This window comes from Amyelois transitella, chromosome 19 (genome assembly GCF_032362555.1).
Source record: "Amyelois transitella isolate CPQ chromosome 19, ilAmyTran1.1, whole genome shotgun sequence".
NCBI classification, from domain to species: Eukaryota; Metazoa; Arthropoda; class Insecta; order Lepidoptera; family Pyralidae; genus Amyelois; species Amyelois transitella.
In genome coordinates, this window is record NC_083522.1 from 341134 (window position 1) to 367237 (window position 26104).

Consider the following 26104-nt stretch of genomic DNA (forward strand, 5'->3'; position numbering starts at 1 on the left):
TAGTATAAATTACGGCCATCAATCACGAAATACCATAATATTCTGTTATCCTACTTATATTATAAATGCGAAAGTTTGTGAGTATGTCACGATGTCAGTATGGATGTTTGTTACTCTTTCATGCAAAAACTACTGAACCGATTACGATGAAATTCGGTATGTTATGTATTATATATATAACATAGTATAGGCTACTTTTTATCCCGGAGTTCCCGCAGAATTAATTCCACGCGGACGAAGTCGAGGGCGGTCTCTAGTTATACAAAGAAGTTCTTTTCGTTAAGACAGTAATAGAAGTTTACACAAACTTGTACCCTGGTCTCCTCTCCAGAGAGGTGAGGATGTGAGTGGGTCATAGGTCCGGGTTATTTATCTGGTTTGCTATTTTCTAAAGTTTGACTGGTAGAGAATACTATTAGCATTAAGGCCACCTATTTTACCTTTAAGGCTCAATCAAGTTATGAATAAATAAATATAGAAGAAAAGAGTAATGAATGTGGATGAAGCGAAAGAAGTTGGCAGAGATCGTGGCAAGGGCAAGATGTAGTCTATGCCTACCCCTCCGGGAAAAAGGCGTGATTTTATATTGTATGTAATAACTAGAACTTGGGATGTAGGATTTACGACATCGTATTGGTCTGACACGGACTTATTTAATCGAGTGGGTTGCTTTGTAATACGAGTATTATTATAACTTAAAGTTGCATAATCTCATTATTATTTCCAATAATTTGTCGAAATAGAGACCATAATGGCGACATTATTTCCTTGCAATATTGTCAGATATAAAAAATGGTTTATACAATTCATTGATAACATGTCTTACTTAACCCAGGAAATATATGGTCAAATCGAAAAGTTAAGGTATTGGGACAGTTTTGATACTAAAAATGCCTACTGATTAAATAAAAAATAACTCCTGAACTGATGTTTACTTACTCATTTATCAACAACAATTATTAATTAGGAAAGTTTAGGCGTAATTAACACAAAAGATATTAAACATTAAATTAGTAAACATAATAATGAAACAATTAGCGAACCTGTTATATAAGTGAGGATATTTTGTTTGTCATTATTTGCAAACAAAGATGGCGGCCGCAATTATAAACCGATCACGATTGTTGACACATCTCCGATTGTTTGTATCGAGTCACGTGGGAAGATCCTTGTACATTTCTAGTTATGTTAATTAAGCAATAAATTCGCACTTCCGGATAAAAAATATATGTATTCCGCTATTTATTTTTAGTTTTCGCTATGTATATTAATAGAGTTTATTTTTAGTTTTTATAAGCCTTTGCACGTGACTTCAGTAGCGCCAATTCTTAAAATTCTTCGTTTTAAAAATATTAAGAGGGAATCATCTACATTATTCTCTATGGTCCTTTATTTTAATGTCAACGAACTAAATACATATTAAAAAAAATGTCATCAGCATAATATATTTGAATATTTCAAACAATCAAAATGCCATTGATGTTCAACGTAAGGGGTTTAAAATGTCAATAATCTAAATTAGCAACCTGTCACTATTTGAATCTCATTTCTATCTTAATGCCAAATAGCTGAACGTGGCCTAACAGAATTTTCAAGACTATTGGCTATTTATGTACCACTTTTGTTTACAAAATAGTATTGAAAAAGTTCGCAGACTAAAAGAAATAAATATGATTTATGAACAGCTACCCGATGGCCAGCAAGGAGGAGGTGGAGAAGAACCAGGACAACTGCGCCATCTGCTGGGAGCCGATGAAGGAGGCGCGCAAGCTGCCGTGCTCGCATCTCTTCCACAAGTAATGACTACTCCATTCTAATTTCTAACTATCTTCTATTATATCGTGTCTTGCAAGCGTTTTTAAAAGCCTTCATATAGAAGATGGTAGTCAGTTTGACGTATAATGTAGTGCCGTGTGGTTCCCGGCACAAATATAAAAAAGAATTGGATGACTCCATCTCTGTCTCATGGATGTCTTAAAAAGCATAAAGGGTAGTCTTATAAACTTGGAATTCATTTAGGCGATGGGCTAACCTGTCACTATTTTTATGTTTTGCCGCGATTATCTCGCGTTTCGCTGAACCGATTTCAGGTGCGGTTTTCAAGAAAGTTTTGTTAGGTAGGTACACTTAGCATAACAAGGCTGGTAGGTTCTAATAGCGTGCGTTGCGAGCTAATGAGGTCTTGCTTGATCTATGCCTTTGTTCTTATCATTCGACCACACTACTTGAATCTCCGTTCTATCATAAAGCCAAACAGCTGAACGTGGCCTATCAGTCTCTTCAAAACTATTGGCTCTGTCTACCCCGCAAGGGATATAGACGTGAATATATGTAAAACATTATCAATATGGTGTGCCAGCTCGTGCCTGTGCCAGTGGGTGCAGCAGGACGCGTCGTGCCCCACGTGCCGCCGCTCGCTGGCCGGCGCCGCCCCCCCGGCGCGCGCGCCGCCGCACAACCAGCTGTTCCACTTCGACGGTGAGTCCTCTCTGACGTCACACGACATATTTTTTTTAATTATGTGCTCAAGCATTCTTTTGGCTATAATTTTCCAAGATTCGGTTTTCATGATTAATTGTAAACACAAGTCGCGCCGATGGGCACCTGCTATTTGATACAGGTACCGTCACACGACACTACCCAATCACAGTGAAGCGCGCTACTAACAGCCAATCGAAGAGAATCGTGCCACGCTGTCAGGCAAAGATTCGCCGGATTTGAGCATAAATACAACCTCTGACACAACATCGTCGGAGCCGCGGTTCCCCAGGCATGACTTAGCGAAGCGGAAGATATTCCCGTTCGTGACGTTCTAGCAAAAGGTCTGGTCAAGAGTTCCCGAAAACACGAAGAGAGTTGTGAATGTGGATGAAGCGAAAGATGTGTGCAGGGATAGCGGCAAGGTGGAAAGATGTGCCTCTGATGTCTCTGCCTACCCCTCCGGGAAAGAGCCGTGATTTAAATATATGTATGTGTAAGATGTTCCCTTTATTGCGATCGGAAATATCGCTCCCAGTAAAGTACAGTGTCCATCGGCTGATCAACCTCCGCCATGTTCTTTTAGAGTTATCTTTATCAGAACAAAGAAACACGTTATCTGCATAGTTCGAAAAAGTCAAAGAGCCAAATTCTTTTTGTATATTTCATCGATTATTGTGGAAATTCCGCGTGGAAAAGCGCATCAGTTTGCTATGGTTAGGTTTGACCAAATTGAAGTCTAACAGTAAAAAAATAAATTGGATTTTTATATTTTTTTAAACACATTCCACCATGTCACCTTATCTGTATATTATGTTATATTATAACATAGAACCTATCCGATAAAAAATAGGACTTCAACCAAAATTGTGTACGTAATTAGTATCAAAAATAGGTAAATGACTTCCGTATCAATATACTTTTTTACGACGTAAGTAATCGCGTCTTATATCGCGCAGTTTGACACGCGAGCTGGGTCAATAAAATACTTTCAATTCAAGGACCTAGAATTTATTATTATGCCTAATCTAGATTTTACCGAAAGTCAGCTGCCAATTTTTAGAGGCTCTGATTACTAAACACTAGTTTCGTACAACTGTACTACGTACGTACTACTTTAATGGTAATTTTTACTTTGAATTCTACATGCAGTCATTCTTTAGGCTCCCACTTCGTATTTCGAATGAAATATCCAATATTTGATTCGCGATCTTATTTTTGAAGTGAAAACTCTTAAAGTTTCAAAAAACCTACAGTTTATTTTTTTTTTGTTTCTTGAACGCAATGAGATAAAGCATATTCCCCGCTGGCGTAAATTCCAAACCTCTTTTATCAGCAAAACATTCGACCTCCTTCAACCATATTTAATCACACTTTAGTTGTCAATCTGAGAAAAATATAAATATAATCACAATTATCTGTCAAGCTTACACGTTAAAAAACTAGTCATACACCCATGTCGCTATGCAATAGCAGGTTCAATTCCGGGTTCGACCCACATTTTCACCATAAAATGTACCTGGTACATGAAATATAGTGTCCCTTTATCACTAGGACTAATCCTACTGTGCGTGTCTGCGTGTGTGGTGTTGTTCCGCCTCAACATACTGACATGGAGTATTATGGGTATTTATTTATTAGCATCTTGTCATGCCCTCGGCTTCTTAGTCGTTTGCTTGCAAATATCACAAAACTAGCACATTTTTTCGTGGTTAAACTTCGATCAAGTATATTAAACCTTTTTTTTATCGAAGGGGTTAAAGGTTAGAGTTAAAATTTTTACAAAAAGTAAATTTGTTAATTTTTTTATGCTCGGTGGACATTGTGCGTTAGCGCAACATTTGTGTTAGTTTAAATGACTTTAACAACTACATATAGATAAAGATGATCGTGATCCAAATTGAGCTAACCCAATCACGATCACCTTTACTACCTAAAGAACCTAGCCTTGCCTACTTTAGGAGAACCTAAGTACCTACTCCTTTAATTTCTCATTTGGTGTGGGAAGTCGGAGCGACTCGCGTTTTATCTCGGCGAGCCTGAAGGGAAAACCTTCGTTTGCCCTCTGTTTCATATAGGAAGGAATTTATGATTGTTTAGGATATTAAATAAAACACATTCGAGCTTCGCTTGCATGATGACGCAATGCCCAACTGATTTATTGTCTTGTATGGCCGTTACAAACTGTTAGTCTATCTCTCTTGACAATGACATTGACACTAATATGACACACCCTCACTCCCTCGATTTAGATTAAAAATGGCCCTGGGCTCCCGCTCCACAGAGAATTCTGCCAGGTCACGGCAAGATTGAATCATGAATGGTTCACAAGTCTGTGGAATGTCTGCCCACGGCGATTCGTCCGATGGCGGAAATGTACCAGTGGATAAAAATGTTACAAAAGACTGGCCTTCTTCTTCGTCAATATGTTCTGATGATAATTTGTATTGAATGGCCAGGGTCCCGCTACGTGTCGTGGCTGCCCAGCTTCTCGGTGGAGGTGACGCGCGTGCGCGTGGAGCGAGCGCCGCCCGCGCCGCACGTGCTGGACGGCATGGCGCGCCAGGTGATTACCGTCGCCCCATACCTATACTCCCGATCGGCTGTAGAACAACTATTGCAGTATAGAACAGCTATTACACTATAGAACAACTATTACGCTATTGAACATCTATTACACTATAGGACAGCTATTACACTATAGGACAGCTATAACACAATAGGACAACTATTACACTATAGGAAAGCTATTACACTATAGGACAGCTATTACACTATAGGAAAGCTATTACACTATAGGACAGCTATTACACTATAGGACAGCTATAACACAATAGGACAGCTATTACACTATAGGAAAGCTATTACACTATAGGACAGCTATTACACTATAGAACAGCTATAACACTATAGGACAGCTATTACACTATAGGACAGCTATTACACTATAGGACAGCTATTACACTATAGGACAGCTATTACACTATAGGACAACTATTACACAATAGGACAGCTATTACACTATAGGACAGCTATTACACTATAGGACAGCTATAACACAAAAGGACAGCTATTACACTATAGGACAGCTATTACACTATAGGACAGTTATTACACTATAGGACAGCTTTTACACTATAGGACAGCTATAACACAATAGGACAGCTATTACACTATAGGACAGCTATTACACTATAGGACAGCTATTACACTATAGGACAGCTATAACACAATAGGACAGCTATTACACTATAGGAAAGCTATTACACTATAGGACAGCTATTACTCTATAGGACAGCTATTACATTATAGAACAGCTATTAAACTATAGAACAGCTATTACATTATAGAACAGCTATTAAACTATAGAACAGCTATTAAACTATAGAACAGCTATTACATTATAGAACAGCTATTAAACTATAGAACAGCTATTAAACTATAGAACAGCTATTACACTATAGAACAACTATTACACTAACAGCTATTACTGATCTAGTAACTTGTCACTATTTGAACCTCAATTGCATAATGAAGCCATACAGCTGAACATAGCATTTCAGTCTTATCCGAGACTATTGGCTCTGTTTACACTGCTATACATATGTATGTATGTATGTATTAAACCATACAGCTGATCGTGATTCTTTTGTGACCGTTGCTGACCCGCAATGAGTTTTAGACTACATATAACACTAGCGACCCGCCCCGGCTTCGCACGGGTGCAAAATTCGGAAAAAAATATACAAAAAAACCTTCCTCTTGAATCACTCTACCTGTTACAAAAAACCGCATCAAAATCCGTTGCGTAATTTTAAAGATTTAAGCATACAGACAAACAGACTAAAATAGCGACTTTGTTTTATACTATGTAGTGATAGTATAATCCGTTACAATCGCTATGATTTACCCCCCACCCAGGTGCAGCAGATGTTCCCGCAGTTCCCGCTGTCGGCGCTGTCCGCTGACCTGCAGCTGACGCGCTCCGCCGACGTCACGGTGGACAACATCCTCGAGGGCCGCCTGCTGCCCCCCACCGCGCCCTCCCCCCCGCGTGACGTCACTCGCGGTGAGAACAGCTCTCAATGACAGTAACATCTGGCTTGAGCTTGGCGCAGGAATCTCGTAATGATGTGTGCATTCATACATATGATCACGTCTTTATCCCTTGCGGGGTAGACAGAGCCAACAGTCTTGCAAAGACTGAATGGCCACGTTCAGCTGTTTGGCTTAATGATAGAATTGAGATTCAAGTAGTGACAGGTTGCTAGCCCATCGCCTAGAAAAGAATCCCAAGTTGGTAAGCCTATCCCTTAGTCGCCTTTTACGACATCCATGGGAAAGAGATCGAGTGGTCCTATTCTTTTTTGTATTGGTGCCGGGAACCACACGGCCCTCTTAATGACAGTAACATAATAACTCGTAATGATGTGTACATACATTCATATGATCACGTATATAGGTATCCCAAGCGGGGTAGACAGAGGCGACAGTCTTGAAAATACTGATAGGCCACGTTCAGCTATTTGGCTTAATGATAGAATTGAGATTCAAATAGTGACAAGTTGTTAGTCTAAAAAAAGAATCCCAAGTTTATTAGGCTAGCCCTTAGTCGTGTTTTACGACATCCATGGGATGGAGTGGTCCTATTTATTTGATATTGGTGCTGGGGAACCTCACAGCACATGATTTGTAGTAGGTTCAAACAAAAAACGCACATACAAAAAGCGACGAATTAAACGCCACCTTGTTGCAAATAGCGACAAATTTAGCGCTACCTACAAAATAAAGGTTTTCGCAAATCCCAAGGATGCACATTGTCTATATTAAAACATAAAATGCTTGTTGTTTCAATAAAGAAATAAATAAACATGATCTCTTAAGTCGTTCACTCTCATTTGGACGACTCGTCAATGAGGAATTGACACTCAATATCATGTTGTATATTACAGAGATAACGCCTGAAGAACCATCGCCGCCTAGGACTCTGCACAGCGATCATCCCATTGCGCACGCGCACATCGATGGAAGGTACATTTCATCATTTTTTTCATTTGACTCATTATTTTATCGATCTTTATAATTTTAGCTTTTCACACTCTGTTTATATTATTCCCCGCGCAGTTGTAAAAGTCAATTAAGGGAGAGGCTTAAAAATTTGCAGTTATTCTTTTAGGGCTAACACTAGCTACCTATCACTATCTGAATCATACATGTAATCACGTCTATATCCCTTGCGGGGTAGACAGATTCAACAGCCTTGCAACTCGCCAAAACTCTTGTCAGCAACAAGACTGATAGGCCACGTTTAGCTGTTTGGCCATAGAATTGAGATTCAAATAGTGAAAGGTTGTTAACTCATCGCTTAAAAGTAGAATCTCAATTTCTTAGCTAGATGTAGAACCTTCTCGGTAACCACTGGCTGTGATAGACAGATAAAACGTTTATTCGACACAGCTGTGGGCAGGGTGAACACTCACCCCGTATGTTAGAAAAACGTGATGTATATATATTTTTTATTACTTCCAGCACTGACACGAATACCAACCCTCGGTTCTCCACGTCGGTGCTGGAGCGACAGAAGACCCTCGAGCGACGCAAGGCGGCGCTCCTCGCGGCCGCCCGCCAGCGGTACCTGCGCCGCGCCGCCAACACGTCGTCATCATCATCATCATCACCAGCGTCCTCGCCAACGTCGCCGGAGGCCGCCGAGACCGCGCCCCACAGCTGAGTGATCACGTTTATATAAAAAGAAAATTGAGATTCGGTTGCAATGAAATTTCGAGTCGGATTATTTTTAAATTTGTAAATGGTTATTAATACAGAGGCCCCCGCAGCCGAGTGGCCGAGTGAACACGATACATCGTGGAGCGATTTGGTTGTATGTCTAAAAAAACATTGTTAATTTATTTGCTATGTGTCTGGTATAAAACTGTAAAGATTTACAGTGGGTCTCATAGAAAATGTATACAACCTTTAGTGGTACAAAAGGTTGTGTACTTATCTATGTGGCCTACTTTATATATATATATATATTGTAATTTACACATATTTAACTATCTATTGAATAATAGAATCTGTGTAAATTTTAATATATAAATAATTTATTTTTATGGATACGAAATTGATTTACTGTTATAAGAATAAGCTATATGAATGAAACTTGTCATCTTATCTAATGTATAACAGGCTCTGACTACTCCGTCAGTGACGACGACATTTCAAATAAATAACATTGTCTTATGACATACAAATATCGGAAACTGGGTAAACTTTCTTAGGAATTGTCTCTTGCTTAAGACACAAAATGGCTACATTTTTTGAGGCTAAATTATATTATACAAATACTTAGCCATATAATAATGTAACATAGCCCTGCTCCATGGAGATCCAATGTCTTAGTTTAGAAGTTTCATTAATTATTCCATGATCTCACTCATGTAAATATGAAATTTTTTAATATTAAAACTTTCAGTACAATTTGGTCGCTCTATGCATTGGACCTCTACATATCAATATCATTCACACTCTTCTTTCTCCTAGCGTCAATCTCGGTAACATTCTCACGTCTCTGGAGAGGAGCCCGGGGTGCACTTTTTTTTAACATAATTCTGGATGAAGTTGGTGGTAAATCACTCAACCTGTCACACGGATGATATAATAGTGATGTATCCAATTTACAGTGTATTCAATGATTCAAAATTTATTTTTGCTCACTGTGCTGTGATTTTATTACACATATTTTTAGAAACTCACGAATGTTTTGTGAACATATTACATGTTTACAAATAAACTATTCCGTTTCCGATAGGTACATAAATAAATGATAAAATTACTGTACCTAACAATTTTGTTGAAGATTATTTTGTTAGATCATTGAATTTAATTTGAGGTACTATTTAGGCGGACTATAAATGAGTATAATTCCGTGTAGAGGTGTTCATGGATCTAATAGAGTTGAATAAATAAATAGATCAATTATTCAATTATCTTGTGGAAATTGTTTTGTATTTGCAAATTATCCAGTGACGCCGCGCGAACATTAACTACACGTTTGTCCCTATAAAGTAATTCCCCGACTAAAAGTGTGGCAGAAAAATACAAGATAACTTTAATTATAACTTTTGCTGTTTTAATTAAAGTTATTTACACGGAAAACAATTATTTAATTGCAGAGATTTGACTCCTTTATCTGAAAGAATGGTAGATTACTCTATAATCCTACTTCTTTAACAACATGAAAGAACTATGATTGTCACCTGCGTGTCCATACAATATGTGGACTTCTTACTTTGTAAATTATTTATGGACGTTTATTTTTTAAAGCCATAATGTAGTAATAATTCACATTTTGTGATATTTTCATTAGAATTTTGGATATAGTTTTAAGCTCTAAATGTGAGCAGGGTTGCTAGATTGATTAATTTTGATACTACGAAAATGAAGTAAATTAAGTTTTTAGGCTGTTTTAGACTGGCAACCCTGATTGTGGGTGTAATTGGCTCACTTCTTTATGGTTCGTTGTTCCCGCCGACCCCACAGAACGGCCGAGCGGCTGAAAAAAGCAGCTACCACTTATTTTTCTACCAAAATTGTCAAGAGTGTATTTTTCTATTTTATACGTTGGCTTAAGAAACAATAAATTTGCCGCTGAAACACATTCAAATCTCATTTTGAGTATGTAAATTGGAAATAAAACGTGATTAATTATAATAGTAAGATATTTTTTTATAAATCCAGGAATGTTTAGCTCACTATGTACTTCAACTATAGAACTTTTTATTGTAATAGATTAGTTTTTTATGTATGTAGATGGGAATCCAGTATAAGGGTTAGTTCCCAAAAAGGTGGTGCTGTTTTTGGACATACAAAGTATAACATTGAATGCCGAAAACTGGTTATTTAGCTCAAATTGTAGCCATCTCTTTTTGGGTGCCGACCCTAGCGGCTGATTTCTCTAAAAGCATCATATAATGTTAAATTCCCGTCTACTTGATGTTGTAAAATCATTCATTCAACCATACATATAAAGTGTTACATGTATACAGATAAAAAATAAATAAAAATAATATGTGTTGCTACAGTATGTGGTCATTTCATTCTAGAAATAAGGTTTCGTTATTTATTATAGTCTTTATTTTTTGTAAAATTTATTTGTTTAGAAATATTTATGTATCACTTATTTGATGTTTTGGCCTATAAAATCTAATTTGTCATTTTTGATGCTAAAAAGTAATATAACATGTTTTTCTTAAGTTATGATCAATAATACTTTCCTACTAAAGAATCAAAATTTCTAGTTAACACTAATTTCAAATATTTACTTACTGGAACATTTATTTACTACAAGCGTGGCCAATACATTATTTGCGAGTGTACTTATTTTTATTGTTCTTTAATAAGTTGACCATATGTTCACTGTAATAATAAGCTAGGTTAACTGTTACACTTGATAAATAAATTGTTTTAAAATTGATTCAAAACTAGTCAAAATAAAACATTACAAATGGAAAATTGTGTTTTATTTTCACTTATAAATTATATATTATTCATATTTTCATTCATAACAAATGGTGCAAGTTTGATGGACATAAAATTATTTAACTTAACCTATGAAGTTGATGACAACAATATGGAGGACAAGGTGTGCGAAGATGAAGTCTGCGAACCCACGCTCGGGGCTCAGACCCTGGAATTCAGCCTTGTTCTCCGGATTCACTTGCAATCTCAGGCACACTGGAAATAAAAAATTACCATGATTTTTGACTTATTGTCCCCTTTGTCCCACTGTTATTAACCACGGTGTAGTCTACTTCAAACAATCATTGCTCTCCTCACATTTGCAATAACACATGACCAAGAGGAAACAGTAAAAATTTTAGGGGAGGTTTCTTATGTGATCCAAATAGTGACTTTTTTAAGGCATAGACGGCTTATTGCTCAATCATTTTCATTGTATGAAAAATAATTCTTGGACATTTCTTGTGGTAAATCTACTAATTGGACAACAATAAGTTGTGAGATTGCTTAAAACAACATATAGTTATAAAAGAACTCCCATAAGAAGGAATGGGGCTGGCAATATATGTGAAAGTGACTGGCATAATAAAAAAGATATTTTTATGCCAAGAATTTTTTGTATCTCATGGATGTCACATAATGCAACTATAGGAATAGGCACATTCACCTAGTGCAAGTTTCCATGCTGGCTGGCTGCTTCGCTTTCCGTACAGATTCTAAAAGTTATCAACAAGGGAAATGTTTAAAGACAGGATCTCTCTTTTATAGGTGATGGGCTAGTATCGTCAGTTTGTAAATCTTAATTCAATCCTTAAAGCCATTCCAGCTATAAATCTTTTCGAGACTGTTGGCTCTGTCGGCACCGTTAGGAGCAAAGACGCGATATGGATGTAGGCAATGAAATTAAGGCGGCACCTACCGGCAATTCTTCTAAATGTTGATAACCTTACAAACATGTAGTTTTACTTGCGGCTTTTTAGCTACACTTAAAAATAATTGAATTTTAATACCTGCTAAAACAAAACAGCTCACAGTAGAAATAAATCCACTCAAGAATGAATTGAAAGGAAATGTGCCGACCAGACAACAGTACGCAAATTGTATTACAGCGGTCAAAAATATATACAGTAGGTAAGCGTCGATAATCTTGAGTTTCTTGGAGGTTTTGTTGGTGTATTCCTGGTACAATTTAGGGATCACAGAAACAATTGAAGTCATTTTGACGATATTTTATAAATCCAACTAAAGATACACGTCAGCCAAAACAAGTCACAATCGCCGAACCACAGATATAATATAAAATGCGCCGAACAAAATCCCAAATGACAGAGACAGAACAAACTACCAAAGCGACTTTGCGACAGACGCCAGACCTTTGAGAAACTTAAAAAAAAAGACTGACAAAACGACAACGCGCTTTTGAAGTGATATAGGTAGTCAAAGATTACTGTGAATTTTTTAAGGATTCGACATACAAAATCATATACAGTTTTAGTGTGATTGCTATATTTTTTGTGCAAATCTTGGCATACTACGATATTATACGCTGCGGTACGGCTCTATTGCTAGTGAAAGTTTTAATAATCCTACCCACACTCTGTCACTGGACCGAGCAATTAAAGAGAAAACAATCGATTCCGTCCAATAGCGCAAAAATATTATCCTAAATACACAAACTTACGCTTTTTTCCCAGAGGAATAGACACTTGTTACGATCCCAGGATCTTACGTCCATGCATCATTCAAATAAAACAAATAATGTCATTGTAATATGTCATTTTGGGTAAATAACAGACGAGAAAGAAATAAACGAAATCTACCTATCAAAAGAATTTGTGCATGTCATGTCATTCAATTCATTGTTAACAATTTATATCTAATAATTCAAACAATCTAAAACTTATTGCAAGATGATGAGTGTAAGTGAAAACTTTCCCGAATATGCCGTACCTGGAGCCAAGCAAATGCGGTTCGAACCGTATGCAGACAACGGCGGCAGTATTGTGGCCATTGCCGGTGATGACTACGCGGTTATTGGAGCGGATACCCGACTGAGCACCGGTTTTTCCATCTATACGAGGGAGCAGAAGAAGCTGTTCAATCTGTCCGAGAGAACTGTGCTGGGCGCTACTGGCTGTTGGTGCGACACGCTCACTTTAACCAGATTGCTGCAAGCGCGCTTGCAGATGTACACACACGAGCACAATAAGACCATGTCTACGCCTGCTGTAGCGCAGATGCTCTCCACGATGTTGTATTACAAACGCTTTTTCCCTTATTATGTATCAAATGTACTGGCTGGATTAGATGCTGATGGCAAAGGCTGTGTTTACAGCTATGATCCTATTGGACACTGTGAGCGCTCTAATTACCGGGCCGTCGGCTCGGCGGGCGCTCAGCTGCAGCCCTTGCTAGACAACCAGATTGGTCTGAAGAACATGCAGAATGTTACCGAAGCTCCCTTGCCGAGGGAGAAGGCTCTTGCCCTGCTAAAGGATGTCTTCATCAGTGCAGCAGAGAGAGACATTTACACTGGAGACAGTATTTACATCCTCATCATCACTGCTAATGGTATCCAAGAAGAGAAGTTCGAACTGCGTAAAGATTAGTTTGTATTTGGTATCAATAAATATTTTTAAATACCTTAGCAGTTTTCATATCATATACACCTACTCAAACCAATTTCCAATCTAACTGGAATGATAAAAATGTCTATTTAAAATTTCTTATAATGGTTTTCAAAATAAAAACTTATAAACAAATAACTGACTTTATTAGTATTTATAATAATTACAGGGTAACTAGAACTTACAGCTTTGTTCACAGATATTTACAATACTTCCAAATAACAAGATAACACTCAATACGCTTCATTTATTGTACTTAGGCATAACAAATATATTCTGGGGAAAGATTTTCTCAAACATTTCTTGGACTACTTCCTGGCAAGAGTCATCTCCAATGACTGTTGCTTTTAACCTTGGAGGTGTGGTGTTGCCCGCCACTAAAGGATGAATGTTGTAGTTCAGTACCACTTTGTCTCGTGGGGGCACAGTTACGGACAGTCTCCTATATCCAGAGAACATATAAGCATCTGTGCCTTCCACAGTGAGGTTTAGTTGCACTGGGGTTACGGACTTTCCGATTAAAGTACATTTTAGTGGCACTGAGGTCTGAAGTTCTACTATTTGTGGATAATTGATTTCTATTGCTATCGGGCACACATCTATTGGCAAGCCTGACAGAGCAGTGCTGCTCATGACGCAGTGGCCGTCAGTGTTACTCTTTCGCTTCCAAGTAATATTATACAGACCCACTCTGGTCGGATTGTCTTTTGGTTTATACTTGGCTTTAATGCAGATGGCATCAGAGGCTATATTCTTTTCTGCCACTTCTAGGTCGCTGATGCAAGATGACTTGCTGTCATCACTATGACTAAAGCAATCTACTACTTCTAGATCTGTACTGACTATTAATAGCTCCCACGGGCTTAAAATTTTAATCTGAGGCATAACTATAAATGGGTCATCTACAAAACACTTTGTAATAGGAGTGAAATTCATTGCAACAAAATTAGAGACAACTTCAAAAGGTTTGATGACTGTGATTTTAGTGGTGAAGTCTTTGACACACTCTAAGTTTGAGATCTCGGGGAGGTCTATGGTGTAAGACACTTTAATTTGAACAGTAGTAGTGGCTGTTCGGTTCGTTTTCATGTAGAACATGCCAGTGTGACTAACTCCTTGACTTATGGTTCCTACGGGCACCTGAATTGGCTGTGTCTGTACTTCCCCTTCTTTGAGGCTTAGCTCTGTGACTGTTTCAGGGTTAGGATTATCAGGGGAACTAAGCAACGACAGGGTGATCTTCATGTTATACACACCACACTGCTCTTCATTAGTGATTGTAAATGTTGTGGGGAACCACTCCCCCTGCAGGGCTGGACTCGAGTTCAATATTGCTATAGACAACCTACATTCTCTAGATGTTAGACTAGCTACCGTTAAGGGCACTATACAATCAAATTCATAATCTGCTTTAGGGCTTAATATGAAATGCAATAGTTCTGGGTGGATAGTGGCATCTGTAGTTTTCACATCCTCCATTTTAAAATTCATGATTATTTTTCGTCTCTTTTCAGAACCTAGGACAAAGGAAACATTTTTGATGTGAATCTCGGCTCCACTATCACGGGGGTTTGATTTAAATTGACATAGAAATCTCTTCACTTTCCCTCCTTCTAATGATATGGAGTGACTCCCATCCAATGTGATTGGTGTTTCTACAGTTTCAGAAGGACTTGCCACTGTTATAAATATTTTGACAGATTCTAGGATTGTTTCAAATGCTAATCTCACATACAGCTCCACTTCAACTGTCTCGTCCATTCGGTATCGCTGCTGCTTGAATTTTGGTTTGACTTCTAAGAAACTGGAAATATTGGACATGTCTACTGTCACTGACAAGGGTTCTTTATCAATGACGGTCTGCCAAGCTTCCAGTGGTTTGCTCTGTGATGATACTGGCAGGTCCGGTTCTGGCTCAGGAATATTGCAATTGAGAACTGACATGATATTCTTGAATATCCTGTTCTTGTCGTTGTTTGGCACCTGAATATGTTTGGATAGGGATTCTACTGATAACTGGAGATAGTCTTGTATTTTTGCTGATAAATAGGCACATTGCAATGCTCTGTTTAGAACATGAGAAGCCAAGAACCACCATTTCTCTTTACGGTAATCCCATAACATGTGTGTCAACAGCGTGAGGGCCTTCCCGTAGTCAGCTGAGTAATAATACTCATTGGCCATCTCAACAACAAGTTGTTTTCGCATTCGTGGCGAGTGGAATGTTTTGAATTGAGATATAGCACAGCCCAAGAAACTTATTATCATAGCAGAATGATTAAAAATCCGTTCGTTGTATTGAAGGGCTAATACGGCTGCTTGTTCTTTTTGAGGATCATGAGGATCCGCACTGAGGCGACCAGGTCTCCATGGTCTTTGACCATAATACTCCACCATTCCTTCAAGTGGATCTGGCCCAGGGGGATATTGGAGTGATTCACTGCATACTGATCTCATTGCTTGCCGTCTCTTAACAGTAAACTGTGCTGCGTGCTGATAATAAAACCCTGGATGTTGGGATTGTATGGCAGGCAGGCCAGCTCGAATTGCTTCATCAAACATTTCTCCAAAGGCACTGTATTGTCTTGCAATCCAAGCATATTGTTCAAAAAGTAAGTCAGTAGACCCAATTCTGTTTTTATACTTCTCAATGTGATTCTTTAGTTGCGCTATAGCATCCCTAGGAAGGTTGAGAGCAAATAATAACTTGCACAGTTTGTAGTTGATGTATCCAGCGACTGTCCTCACTTCATGTATGTTGGTGTCCACAGTGCGGGTCTCCAGCAGGTTGGTGTATGCATGCATGTAGTGCTTGTGGGCCGTACTCAGGTCTTGTTTCAGTTCATTGAGGAAGCCTAGCTTGAACTGGTGCCTAACAAATAAATACTGATGTGTAGTCTTGTTGAGGTGATCCCTATGCTGCTTTATTGTTTTAGTCTCATGATGGTAATAATTTTGAGCAATATCATAAAAAGCATTTTCTAAACGTACTATGTAACCCATCAAATGGTCGCTATGAGGAAGAACAAACAGTGATTTGGACTGGATCTCGCAGGCGGCACATAGAGCCTGGGCGCGCTCAGCCCCGAGCATGTACTCAGAGGGCGGCGGAGACTGCCCATTCTGGATCACAACAACAGCAACCCTAGTAGTGTGTCCCTCCACAGCTGCGCGGATCGACTGCACTTTAGACGCGCATTCTATTATTTTCTCGTTCCACTGTGGGTCGTTCCACTCCATGTCGTAGAAAATGACGACGACGGCGGGAATATGCGTCACTCGCTTTGGAATCCAATTCTTCTTGAGAATACCTTTTGGAATATACCACTCGTAAGAGTTCCTCTTGGGTTTAACAACGGGAAATTCGAAGGTATTATTGAGTAGCTTGAAACGCACGCTGGCACGGTCTCCGCGGCGGTTAGTGGAAAACGAGTCCCATATCTCGCGGTGCACGGCGTTGTTGACGGCGTCGAGACCCGACAGACCTATCAGAGCCATAGGCTTCAGGATAATTTCGGGCGGAAACTCCGTGTAGTCACTGGGCTGTGTCGCCATTGCCACTGCAGTATTTCTAACGACCGATAGCGTAAACTTTCGTATTGACTAATCGCGAGCTATTCGAAACATTTCCTTCTTTTTAAACAATGCGGACTGAAATTCTTCATTACATCCTAAAATATCAATTCCAACTTTTACACACAATCAGCATCAGCAATCAGACCTATGTAGGTAGGTAGACCTACAAACGAAACGTCAAATCTATCATTTATATTTTTTAATTTCATATTGAGAAATTGAGATTGTTGGCATTCAGAATTGTTATCTATCAATGAATCATTTAAAATTTATTTACTGAATTCGATTTTATCATACATTATATATTATTAACTAGTTAATTAAAATAAACTGGACCCTTAAGCTAGTAGTGCCCTTGCGGCATGGCCAAGAATTCCGGCTGCATGGCAATACTTCACTACGAATGTCAATGTCAATAGTCCGTCAAACACCACGTACGAATACGATACGCCTGTTTTAGTCAATGAAATTGTTCTTCTGAGGTTTTAGTACAATGTATTTTCAGGTTGTCACATTAAAAACGTATACGAATTTTATAGTGAATAATTTTGTTATTAACATTCATCTGCCGTAATAAAAATATATTATACAATCCAGTGTATTGTAAACATTTATCATTATGACTTCACAAGCATTGGCGTCATTGACTGCGACGTACACAGACTCCGAGGGCGAAGAAGACATCGTTGAGGATGAGCAGACGCCCGAAAAAGAGGAGCCTAAAGCTCTCTCAGCTCCAGCCAGCCCAAAAAAGATGGAAGAAGGCAACAAACCAGCATCTGCACCAGTATCGCCTAAGAGAAGACTTGTGTCTTACGTAGACGACACGATCGTCTCAGACGAAGAGCCAATGTCTCCAACAGCGGAAAATCAAGATGACATGCGGCGCCTCTCGATGGAGACCGACACGGACGAGGCGGTGCCGCGCTCGGACCCCGATGACTCCCAGGACGGCGTCGCGATCCCGCCCGAGCCGCCCGGCAAGTGCCCGAAAGAACTACAAGACAACATTGCCAAATTTTATAGCCGAATGCTGAATGAAGGACTGGATATGAATAGGCTCATACAAGACAAGAAGAACTTTAGAAACCCTAGTATATATGAGAAGTTAATTCAATTCTGTGACATTAATGAGTTAGACACTAATTATCCTCCAGAAATATATGACCCTTTGAAGTGGGGGAAGGAGTCCTACTATGATGAGTTGGCCAGAGTACAGAAGATTGAAATGGACAGGCGGGAGAAGGAAAGGAAGGAGAAAATGTCAAAGATAGACTTTGTGACGGGAGTTGTGAAGAAGTCTGAGAGTGATGATGAGAAGAAGCGGAAATCAAAATGGGACCAGGCAGCTCCAAATGTGGGTGCCAAGCCCAGCATCAAGCAGCCGGGGCTGGTGCAGCAGCCCCTTACTTCCAACGTCACAGGCACAAAAGGCACAATCATTTCTGCTTTTGGTTCATTACCAAAAAAACCTAAGATTTGACTATAAGACAATTAAAATTGGACTTCATGAAGGTGTGCAACACTTGTTGGCATGGTTATTGTAAATAAAAACTTTTTGAAAAACTTAAAACTGTTATTATGATGTATATTAGCTTTGTATTTGTTCATCTCAAGCAATACTCTCGCATTTATGAGTATAAAGTATAGTGATTATTGTACAATATAGCTGTAAAAATTTTAATGACAAAGTTAGTATAAGTCATAAAGTTGGTAAGTCTGGAAGTAATACCATCCAAGTCCATGAAACACTTGTTAATTGTGCATTAGGTAAAATGCATGATTTCCAATGCTCATATTACCATGGACTTTGATTATATGTAATAAAATAATGATTTTTTACTGCTACATTTATTTTATCACCTCTCAACCATTTGGCTTTCCAAAATTAATAAGGACCATAGTTGAAGTTCTTCCCATTTTCTTTTTCCTTTATGTATGTATATGTAGGTATAATAAATAAGTGAAAAAGCTGTGTGGTTTCAGGCATATAGCACTTTCTCTTTCCCAAGGATGTCCTTACATCTTTGATCATGGTCAAAAGGCCCCCCCGGGCTTCACTTGCCACCTCTTCCTCAATCCATGATTGTGATCAAAGGCAAAGGCGCAACTGTCAAACAAACAACTGTCCCGCTTACGTTCTCAACGTAAGCGGGACACGCCAAGAGGATAATAAATTAAACCAGTTACCCTTAAATAGCATGATTTTAATTCTGTCATATATTTCGTCTTAAAAGTAGGAATGGAGCTTAGGAATTTAGCGCCGCCGCTGCATTGATTCGATTTGCTGTACCTAGCATTAAGTTGACATCGTTATCGATTCGATTCGATAGTAGTGCGGGGCGCGGGAGGGTGGAGTCATATAAAAACAAATTGTTGACAAACCTTGTTTGGTTCGTTGTCAATATTTCGTTGATTCCTTTCTTTGTTTATCCCAAGTTTGTGTATTGTTTTTATTTGTATATTAGAACAGTAATTGTGCAAATTTAGTGTTTTGTAATCATTATTTCGTACTCGTGCAATGGCTGAAGCACCCGAGAGTGAGCCTGTTCCATCGTCTAGCGAAATCGAGGTTTTGGTCGCTAGCGATGTAAAGGAAGACGATGAGGGACCAGCGCCCAAAAAACGGAGGCTCTCTGACAAAGATTCGTCTGACAAACTGGAGGACAGGCTCGGGGGCATCCTGTGTTGCGCAGTTTGCCTGGACCTGCCTCAGGCGGCCGTGTATCAGGTATTCTAAAACAGTCGATGGCATTCTGCGCATCAGCTGTTTTGTAAAATATTTTTTGTAAATTACGTAATACCTACATTTGAGCTCTCGAGCTCTTGCGAAATGACAAAGTGTGAGTGGGTCGTGATCATGACGCCTACAACGCGCACTTTATCGTTATCGCAACTTTCGTTTCAGCGTCCATAATGTACTATCACTTTTTTGGTCACGTATTAATTAGGACTGTTATGTCGACAAATTTTATTAGTTATTCTAAATTTGGTATACATATTATATTAATGATCTCAAATTGTATGAAACCTAACTACCTCTACCTGTAACTATTGTCGGGTCATTTCATTTGTTTAATATTGGTGGTTGTGCAGTAAAACATTCTGTGATATTGTATGTTTAGTGCCTAGCGTGTATGTCTTAGAGTAAATACATTGTATCACTCATGTAACATTTCATTTAAATAAAGAAATGTTAAAGATATAGTTCTTTGTTATTGAGTACTCCTGGTTATCCTGTTCCCACACAGTAAGCAAATCCTTCTACTGCAATATTGGAGAATTTCATTACTTCTAATTAAATGAAATTGCTTAAACATATACATACTTATTAAAAAAATATTTGAACTTTATGATACAATTTGTAATAAAAGATCTCAATCAATCTTGATTTACTCACAGTAAATGTAATAAATGTTATCTAGATTTATTTTCAAAACTTACATTCCCTTACCAACACGAGACTCCATAACATAATGTTTTGGGAAAAAAAGACTTGAATTTATGGCTACTAAAAGCAAATCCTGCATATAAAATTTATTGCAATACAAAATGATTGTTGAAGCACTATCACAGTTACAAGCAATCAGCAAGCATATAATATAACCAGATAGTTCATTACTCTTCAATTATTTTTTTATAGAAGAGAATCTATAGGTAAATTGAGAATAATTTGTTTGTTTTAAAGTTGGTTTGTTTCTGTTCCAGCATTATTTATGTGCTAAGTTCTGTTCACAGGAGTCACAGCAATGAGCAGCCGAGATAGACCACAGCACACATTGTCATTTACCTATGCCCTTTAACTAGCACTGGAGTAATAGTCAGGGATTAAAAAGTACATATCATTATATTAAAGTCAGGGGCACATAAACATAGAGTTTAGTTTATTTTACCTCTGACACTGTGCTCATTTTTGTCATTTATTTTCTCATTTTACAAATTGCATTTTTTATAAATCATTTTTTTTATGTGGATGCAACTTTTTTAAATTAATATTAAATGTTGAAGTTTGATTTTTCACCCACTATTACAAAATGTTTAAAACAGGTAGAATTTTATTTGGCAGCTTACTGTAACTAAACTAATTATTTTTTCTTTCCAAAGTGCATAGTTTACGGGCAAATCATTCACAACCATCCCATCACTATTAAACATCACTTCGTACCACTGACACAAGGTTCAAATTTCAGTGCAGCAACGGGCACCTAATGTGTGCCCCTTGCTTCACCCACTTGCTCGCCGACTCGAGACTCCGCGATGAGACGGCCACCTGTCCCAACTGCCGCGTGGAGATCTCCAAGTCCACGGCGTCCAGGAACTTGGCTGTGGAGAAAACAGTGTCGGAGCTCCCGTCGGAGTGCAAGTTTTGCACCAGAGTGTTCCCCAGGCATTCGTTGCAGCATCATGAGGAGAAGATATGTGAGGAGAGGTGAGCTTTATTTATTTTGTCTAGTTTTATTTTTTTAGTTATAAAGGTATATTAAAACTGTTCTGGCAAAATAAATGTATTTATACAAGGTGTTATGATAAAGAATTAGTTATTTCTGTGACTATAATTACATTTTGATATATCATAGAGCAATGGCGATTACAGGGTTACTTGTAAAGCAATAACGACCTCATTGAGACAGACAGACATCAATATGAACAGCAACATTTGTTCTATGAGTTTGTAAAAAACCCTTACCGTTAGGATCCAATAACCCATAAAGCCGAATATGGCCTAGAATCTTCTCGGAACTATCTCCCCCCTCTATTTATGTTTTACGAGGTTGTTGGTGTTTTACTTGTCTCTCCTCTGCTCGTCAACTGTAAAGCCGGCTTCGCTCCCGCAGGCCATACAAGTTCTCGCAAGTGGTAGTGGACACGAAGCGTAGTTACGTAGCGAGTTTGGTTCGCATCGTGTGGCAGGTGTACGCGTTGTTGGCGGCCGCCCTCGTCCCCCGCGCACGCGCAGCCTCCCTCAAGCGGCGCCGCCACACCAGGTGACGTCACTATACTAATGTAGTTTAGTGCGCCAGCTAACAAGTGCGATGTGAACCAAACTCGCTTTTTCTCTAGGATTTGTGTCGAAACGATCACAAACAAGCATACAAAAGAGTTATTTTATTTAGGTGGAGCCGTGAGCAATTGTAGCATATAAATATTCGTACAATGACATGATCCATTTCTTGCTTACTTTATAAGTAAATACTAAAACAGACATATTATGCCAAAATTACATTGGCATGGTGTGGTGGAGGAGTAATAAAAGATTAACTCGTAAAAGTATACGTATTAGGGTATCTAGCTAGAATTACTGTGAACAAACTTAAATGCTGAACAATTTTCTTACGATCGCTATTACTAGTGATGTTTAAGTTTACTTTTTAACAGAAAAAAAGAAGAATGTGACTATTTTTATAGGCTGACGGGTTGCAAGTACGCGTGCATCGGTTGCGAGTGGCGCGGGCCCGCGCACGAGGCGGCGGGGCACGAGGCGGCGTGCGCGCTGCCGCGGCGCTCCGCCGGCGACGTGCTGGCCGTGCTGGCCGCCGCCGAGCGCCGCGCCGCCGACCGCGCCGCGCCCTACACGCAGCTGTGGGACATGCTGTCTTACGAGAAGATCACTTTCACCGGTACCTATTTTTTTTTTCTTGGGACAAATTACACTGATTGAGTTAGCCTCGAAGTAAGTTCGAGACTTGTGTTACGAGATACTAACTCAACGATACTATATTTTATAATAAATACTTATATAGATAAACATCCAAGACCCAGGCCAATCAGAAAAAGTTCTTTTCTCATCATGCCCTGGCCGGGATTCGAACCCGGGACCTCCGGTGTCACAGACAAGCGTACTACCGCTGCGCCACAGAGGCCGTCAATCGGTTTAACGAACTACGGTCCATACTTATCAGTAGCTAGACTAAGTCCAATAGGTGCACAGTAAAGCGCCGTGCACGCAGCTGTGGGACATGCTGTCTTACGAGAAGATCACCTTCACCGGCACCTATGTCTGGTTTTAATGGACTACGGTCCATACTTATCAGTAGCTAGACTAAGTCCAATAGGTGCACAGTACAGCGCCGTGCACGCAGCTGTGGGACATGCTGTCTTACGAGAAGATCACCTTCACCAGATCTATATCTGGTTTTAATGAACTACGGTCCATACTTATCAGTTAAAGAAAAAAAGAATCCCAAGTTTGTAAGCTTATCCCTCACTAGCGACCCGCCCCGGCTTCGCACGGGTGCAAAATTCGGAAAAAATTATACATAAAAACCTTCCTCTCGAATCACTCTACCTGTTACAAAAAACCGCATCAAAATCCGTTGCGTAATTTTAAAGATTTAAGCATACAGACAAACAGACTAAAATAGCGACTTTGTTTTATACTATGTAGTGATGATCATGATGTCATGAATGAAAAAAATAAATAGAAAGCAAAAAATCTTGGTAAAATTAAATCAATAAGGAGTCGCCTGATTTTGGAAATGCCGGCAAATAATGGTGGCAAATAAAAAAAAAATCTTGACTTTGAGATAATATGTTCTCAAATAAATTTAGCAAAAGTACCTTTCTTTTAGAGTTTGCATAATGCGATAAGGACGCCTTTTATGGGCAATGAAAGGTATTCTATCTTTTAAAATTTCAGACCTGCAATTGAAGCCATATCGCACAGACGAGTCTGTCCACCGCTTGTACTACGAGAGCTCGCGGTTCACGGCGTTCGGCCACCAGTGGGTGGTGAAGGCTTTCATCAACAACAACCAGGGGGACCCCACGCAGAGTGCTCAGCGGGAGATCACTTATCAGGTAAGATGTTTTATCATCATCGTTTAAGGTAGTTATTGTCTCTTTGGTGCCTTCTTTCCGAGGTCTCTGGGTAATGACATGTGTGGGTGGGTGGGTAACTTGATTACCATCCAAAAGTAGAATGTTCAGACAGTTACGTAACTCATCCAGCTTTGAGAATAGTTAAATTGTCATTATCCTAATATGGTCATCATTATTCTCTTTAGGGGTATTCTTCTATCTTTCTCTAGGAAGGATCGTATTTAAGCACGAGGAGGATTCAAGAATAGGATTAATTACGTGTGGTGCTTAGGATCTACGTGATCATGTACCTTCATCCAGTTTGGACAATGAATACATATATGTGATAACTTCAGTCCTGCAATTGCAGGTTAATACTTGAACATTATTCTTCTGTGGGACCCTCCGAGATCCTAAAGATGACTAGGTTGAATCTTAATTTAAATCAGGTTTCTTTGTGAGATAATTTTTGATATTTTATGTATGTACGTTTGTTAGTTAGTTAAAAATGTCAGAGATATAATTTTTATTGTAAAATATTCATATTTTATGTTCAACAATATAGTAATTTTAAACTGATTATTTTTCTCTTCTATAGGAATAACTCACTTTGTGACTATACTTCCTACTAGGGATGATCGATATTAAGAAAACATTTATGTGTCGATAATATTGAAGTCATAACATCGATGTCAAAACATCGATATTTTCCAGCTAAACATTGATCAACATCGATGAATATCTGAATATATGAAAAAGGCGTGATTGTATGTATGTATGATTGTGTTCATCAGCTAATAATGAAGAGCAAGAGCGTGTGCCCGCTGTCGGTGCAGTGGGTGTGGCTGCGCGGCCCGTACGGCGAGGCGCGCGTGCGGCCGCGCGTGGCGGCGCACGCGTTCCGCGAGGACGCGGCCGACGCGCCCGCGCTGCCGCTGCCGCTGGCCGACGCGCGCCACGCCGACCGCCTGCTGGCCAGCAAGGCCGTGCACTTCAGGTCACACGAGTTGTTGTCATCACTACAGGGTGACTTTTAATTCAACTGTTAAGTGTACTTATCTAAAGGATATTTAAAAACGTTAAAAGAAAAATATCGGTTCATTGGTCTTTAATAAAGCGTGTGACGTAGTTTTTGAGGGTTTTTTAAATGTGAAAATGATGACGTTTAATTTAAATAAAATAGGCTCAAACGGCTCAGAAGCATGTGTATAGTCTATGTTTAAAAGGATGCAGTTGTTTTAATTGTCACCCTGTATAGGTTTCACAACATTGCGGTTGACGTCAAGTGAATTACTTAAACTAAATTTACCGCCGCTTCCGAAGCGTCAGTGCAGACGTGTTGCCTTCCGCCTAGCCTTTTAATTTATGATTAGGTGTGACTACTAGACTAGTTCATTTTCAATTTTGAATTTATTTAGGTATTATGTGTACATACATACGTGTGATCACGTCTATATCCCTTGCGGGTCACGTTCAGCTGTTTGGCTTGATGATAGAATTGCAATTCGAATAGTGACAGGTTTCTAGCACATCGCCTAAAAGAGAAATCCTATATCCTATGTATAGATATATATTTTATATATCCTATATATATAAGCCTATCGCTTAGTCGCATTTGAAAAAAATCCATGGGAAAGAGATGGAGTGGTCCTATTTTTTTTTCTACTGGTGCCGGGACCACACTGCACAGTAATTATTCCTTTAATCTTCTTAATTTAAAGGAGATGATTTTCTTTTTAGCAAAATAATGTATGAACCAAATATTCTTTACAGACTCATAATGTTTCTGACGTCCAAGTGATCTACGAACTACATTCCTGGCGTCTAATTATCTAACAATCGCTTCAACGGGTAGGCCGGGTTATATTGACCTGGAAATATCATGATAATCTTCTGACATTTAACACAGAAACCTTTAATGACATTTTTTATGGAATAGCTATTTACAGTACACGGTATATAAGTTGAACCAAAATGGCGGCGGTCTGCGCAAACGCCATACCTCATCTTAACACCAGTAAAGTCCATTGTGCATGTCAAAGCTTACATTCCGGGAACTGTATTTGCTAGGAACCTACAATCTCAGATGTTTAAATATCTATTAT

The 26104-nt window shown here is 38.9% G+C and overlaps 6 protein-coding genes across 9 annotated transcripts in view; 4 read left to right on the top strand and 2 right to left on the bottom strand.

Moving 5' to 3' along the window:
- LOC106136603 (E3 ubiquitin-protein ligase AMFR) overlaps window positions 1-8341 on the top strand; it is a 28458-nt gene extending 20117 nt beyond the window's left edge. The window contains exons 6-11 of the mRNA XM_013337207.2: window positions 1686-1796; window positions 2360-2478; window positions 4938-5044; window positions 6400-6547; window positions 7431-7509; window positions 8008-8341. Of these exons, the coding sequence (XP_013192661.1) occupies window positions 1686-1796; window positions 2360-2478; window positions 4938-5044; window positions 6400-6547; window positions 7431-7509; window positions 8008-8209 (766 nt within the window). The 3' untranslated portion in view covers window positions 8210-8341. The remainder of the gene's footprint in view (window positions 1-1685; window positions 1797-2359; window positions 2479-4937; window positions 5045-6399; window positions 6548-7430; window positions 7510-8007) is intronic.
- A 2642-nt stretch (window positions 8342-10983) lies between these two features.
- Window positions 10984-12309, bottom strand: LOC106136604 (dolichyl-diphosphooligosaccharide--protein glycosyltransferase subunit DAD1). Its single transcript, XM_013337208.2, has 2 exons — window positions 12009-12309; window positions 10984-11214 (listed from the first exon to the last, which is right to left on the bottom strand). Exons 1-2 carry the CDS (start codon window positions 12214-12216, stop codon window positions 11084-11086), a joined length of 339 nt encoding a protein of 112 aa, XP_013192662.1. The 5' UTR covers window positions 12217-12309; the 3' UTR covers window positions 10984-11083.
- A 469-nt stretch (window positions 12310-12778) lies between these two features.
- Window positions 12779-13640, top strand: LOC106136589 (proteasome subunit beta type-1). The gene has a single exon (XM_013337184.2). It carries the CDS (start codon window positions 12909-12911, stop codon window positions 13605-13607), a length of 699 nt encoding a protein of 232 aa, XP_013192638.1. The 5' UTR covers window positions 12779-12908; the 3' UTR covers window positions 13608-13640.
- A 109-nt stretch (window positions 13641-13749) lies between these two features.
- LOC106136607 (trafficking protein particle complex subunit 11) lies at window positions 13750-17374 on the bottom strand. The gene has a single exon (XM_013337211.2). It carries the CDS (start codon window positions 17178-17180, stop codon window positions 13869-13871), a length of 3312 nt encoding a protein of 1103 aa, XP_013192665.1. The 5' UTR covers window positions 17181-17374; the 3' UTR covers window positions 13750-13868.
- Window positions 17375-17627: 253 nt separating this feature from the next.
- LOC106136588 (SAP30-binding protein) lies at window positions 17628-19043 on the top strand. Its single transcript, XM_013337183.2, has one exon. It carries the CDS (start codon window positions 17821-17823, stop codon window positions 18682-18684), a length of 864 nt encoding a protein of 287 aa, XP_013192637.1. The 5' UTR covers window positions 17628-17820; the 3' UTR covers window positions 18685-19043.
- Window positions 19044-19551: 508 nt separating this feature from the next.
- On the top strand, window positions 19552-26104 carry LOC106136597 (zinc finger TRAF-type-containing protein 1 homolog). 4 transcript variants are annotated; one of them, XM_013337197.2, is made up of 7 exons: window positions 19552-19932; window positions 21392-21630; window positions 22037-22186; window positions 22608-22819; window positions 23839-23999; window positions 24794-25025; window positions 25773-26104. In XM_013337197.2, exons 1-7 carry the CDS (start codon window positions 19723-19725, stop codon window positions 25778-25780), a joined length of 1212 nt encoding a protein of 403 aa, XP_013192651.1. In that variant the 5' UTR covers window positions 19552-19722; the 3' UTR covers window positions 25781-26104. The 4 variants fall into 4 exon arrangements, with proteins under 4 accessions (XP_013192651.1, XP_013192652.1, XP_013192653.1 ...); XM_013337198.2 differs by having other exon boundaries at window positions 19553-19932; window positions 24794-24996; XM_013337199.2 differs by lacking the exon at window positions 22037-22186 and having other exon boundaries at window positions 19555-19932.

What these genes read in the sequence shown, in the direction of transcription:
- LOC106136604 (XM_013337208.2), bottom strand. Translation starts at nt 12,216, where the DNA reads ATGACTTCAATTGTTTCTGTGATCCCTAAATTGTACCAGGAATACACC. An exon ending in GAGCTGTTTTGTTTTAGCAG is followed by an intron (nt 11,215 to 12,008) that starts GTATTAAAATTC and finishes TTTTATTTCCAG; the next exon opens with TGTGCCTGAGATTGCAAGTG.
- LOC106136589 (XM_013337184.2), top strand. Translation starts at nt 12,909, where the DNA reads ATGATGAGTGTAAGTGAAAACTTTCCCGAATATGCCGTACCTGGAGCC.
- LOC106136607 (XM_013337211.2), bottom strand. Translation starts at nt 17,180, where the DNA reads ATGGCGACACAGCCCAGTGACTACACGGAGTTTCCGCCCGAAATTATC.
- LOC106136588 (XM_013337183.2), top strand. Translation starts at nt 17,821, where the DNA reads ATGACTTCACAAGCATTGGCGTCATTGACTGCGACGTACACAGACTCC.
- LOC106136597 (XM_013337197.2), top strand. Translation starts at nt 19,723, where the DNA reads ATGGCTGAAGCACCCGAGAGTGAGCCTGTTCCATCGTCTAGCGAAATC. An exon ending in CTCAGGCGGCCGTGTATCAG is followed by an intron (nt 19,933 to 21,391) that starts GTATTCTAAAAC and finishes TTCAAATTTCAG; the next exon opens with TGCAGCAACGGGCACCTAAT. An exon ending in CGAGAAGATCACTTTCACCG is followed by an intron (nt 22,820 to 23,838) that starts GTACCTATTTTT and finishes TTAAAATTTCAG; the next exon opens with ACCTGCAATTGAAGCCATAT.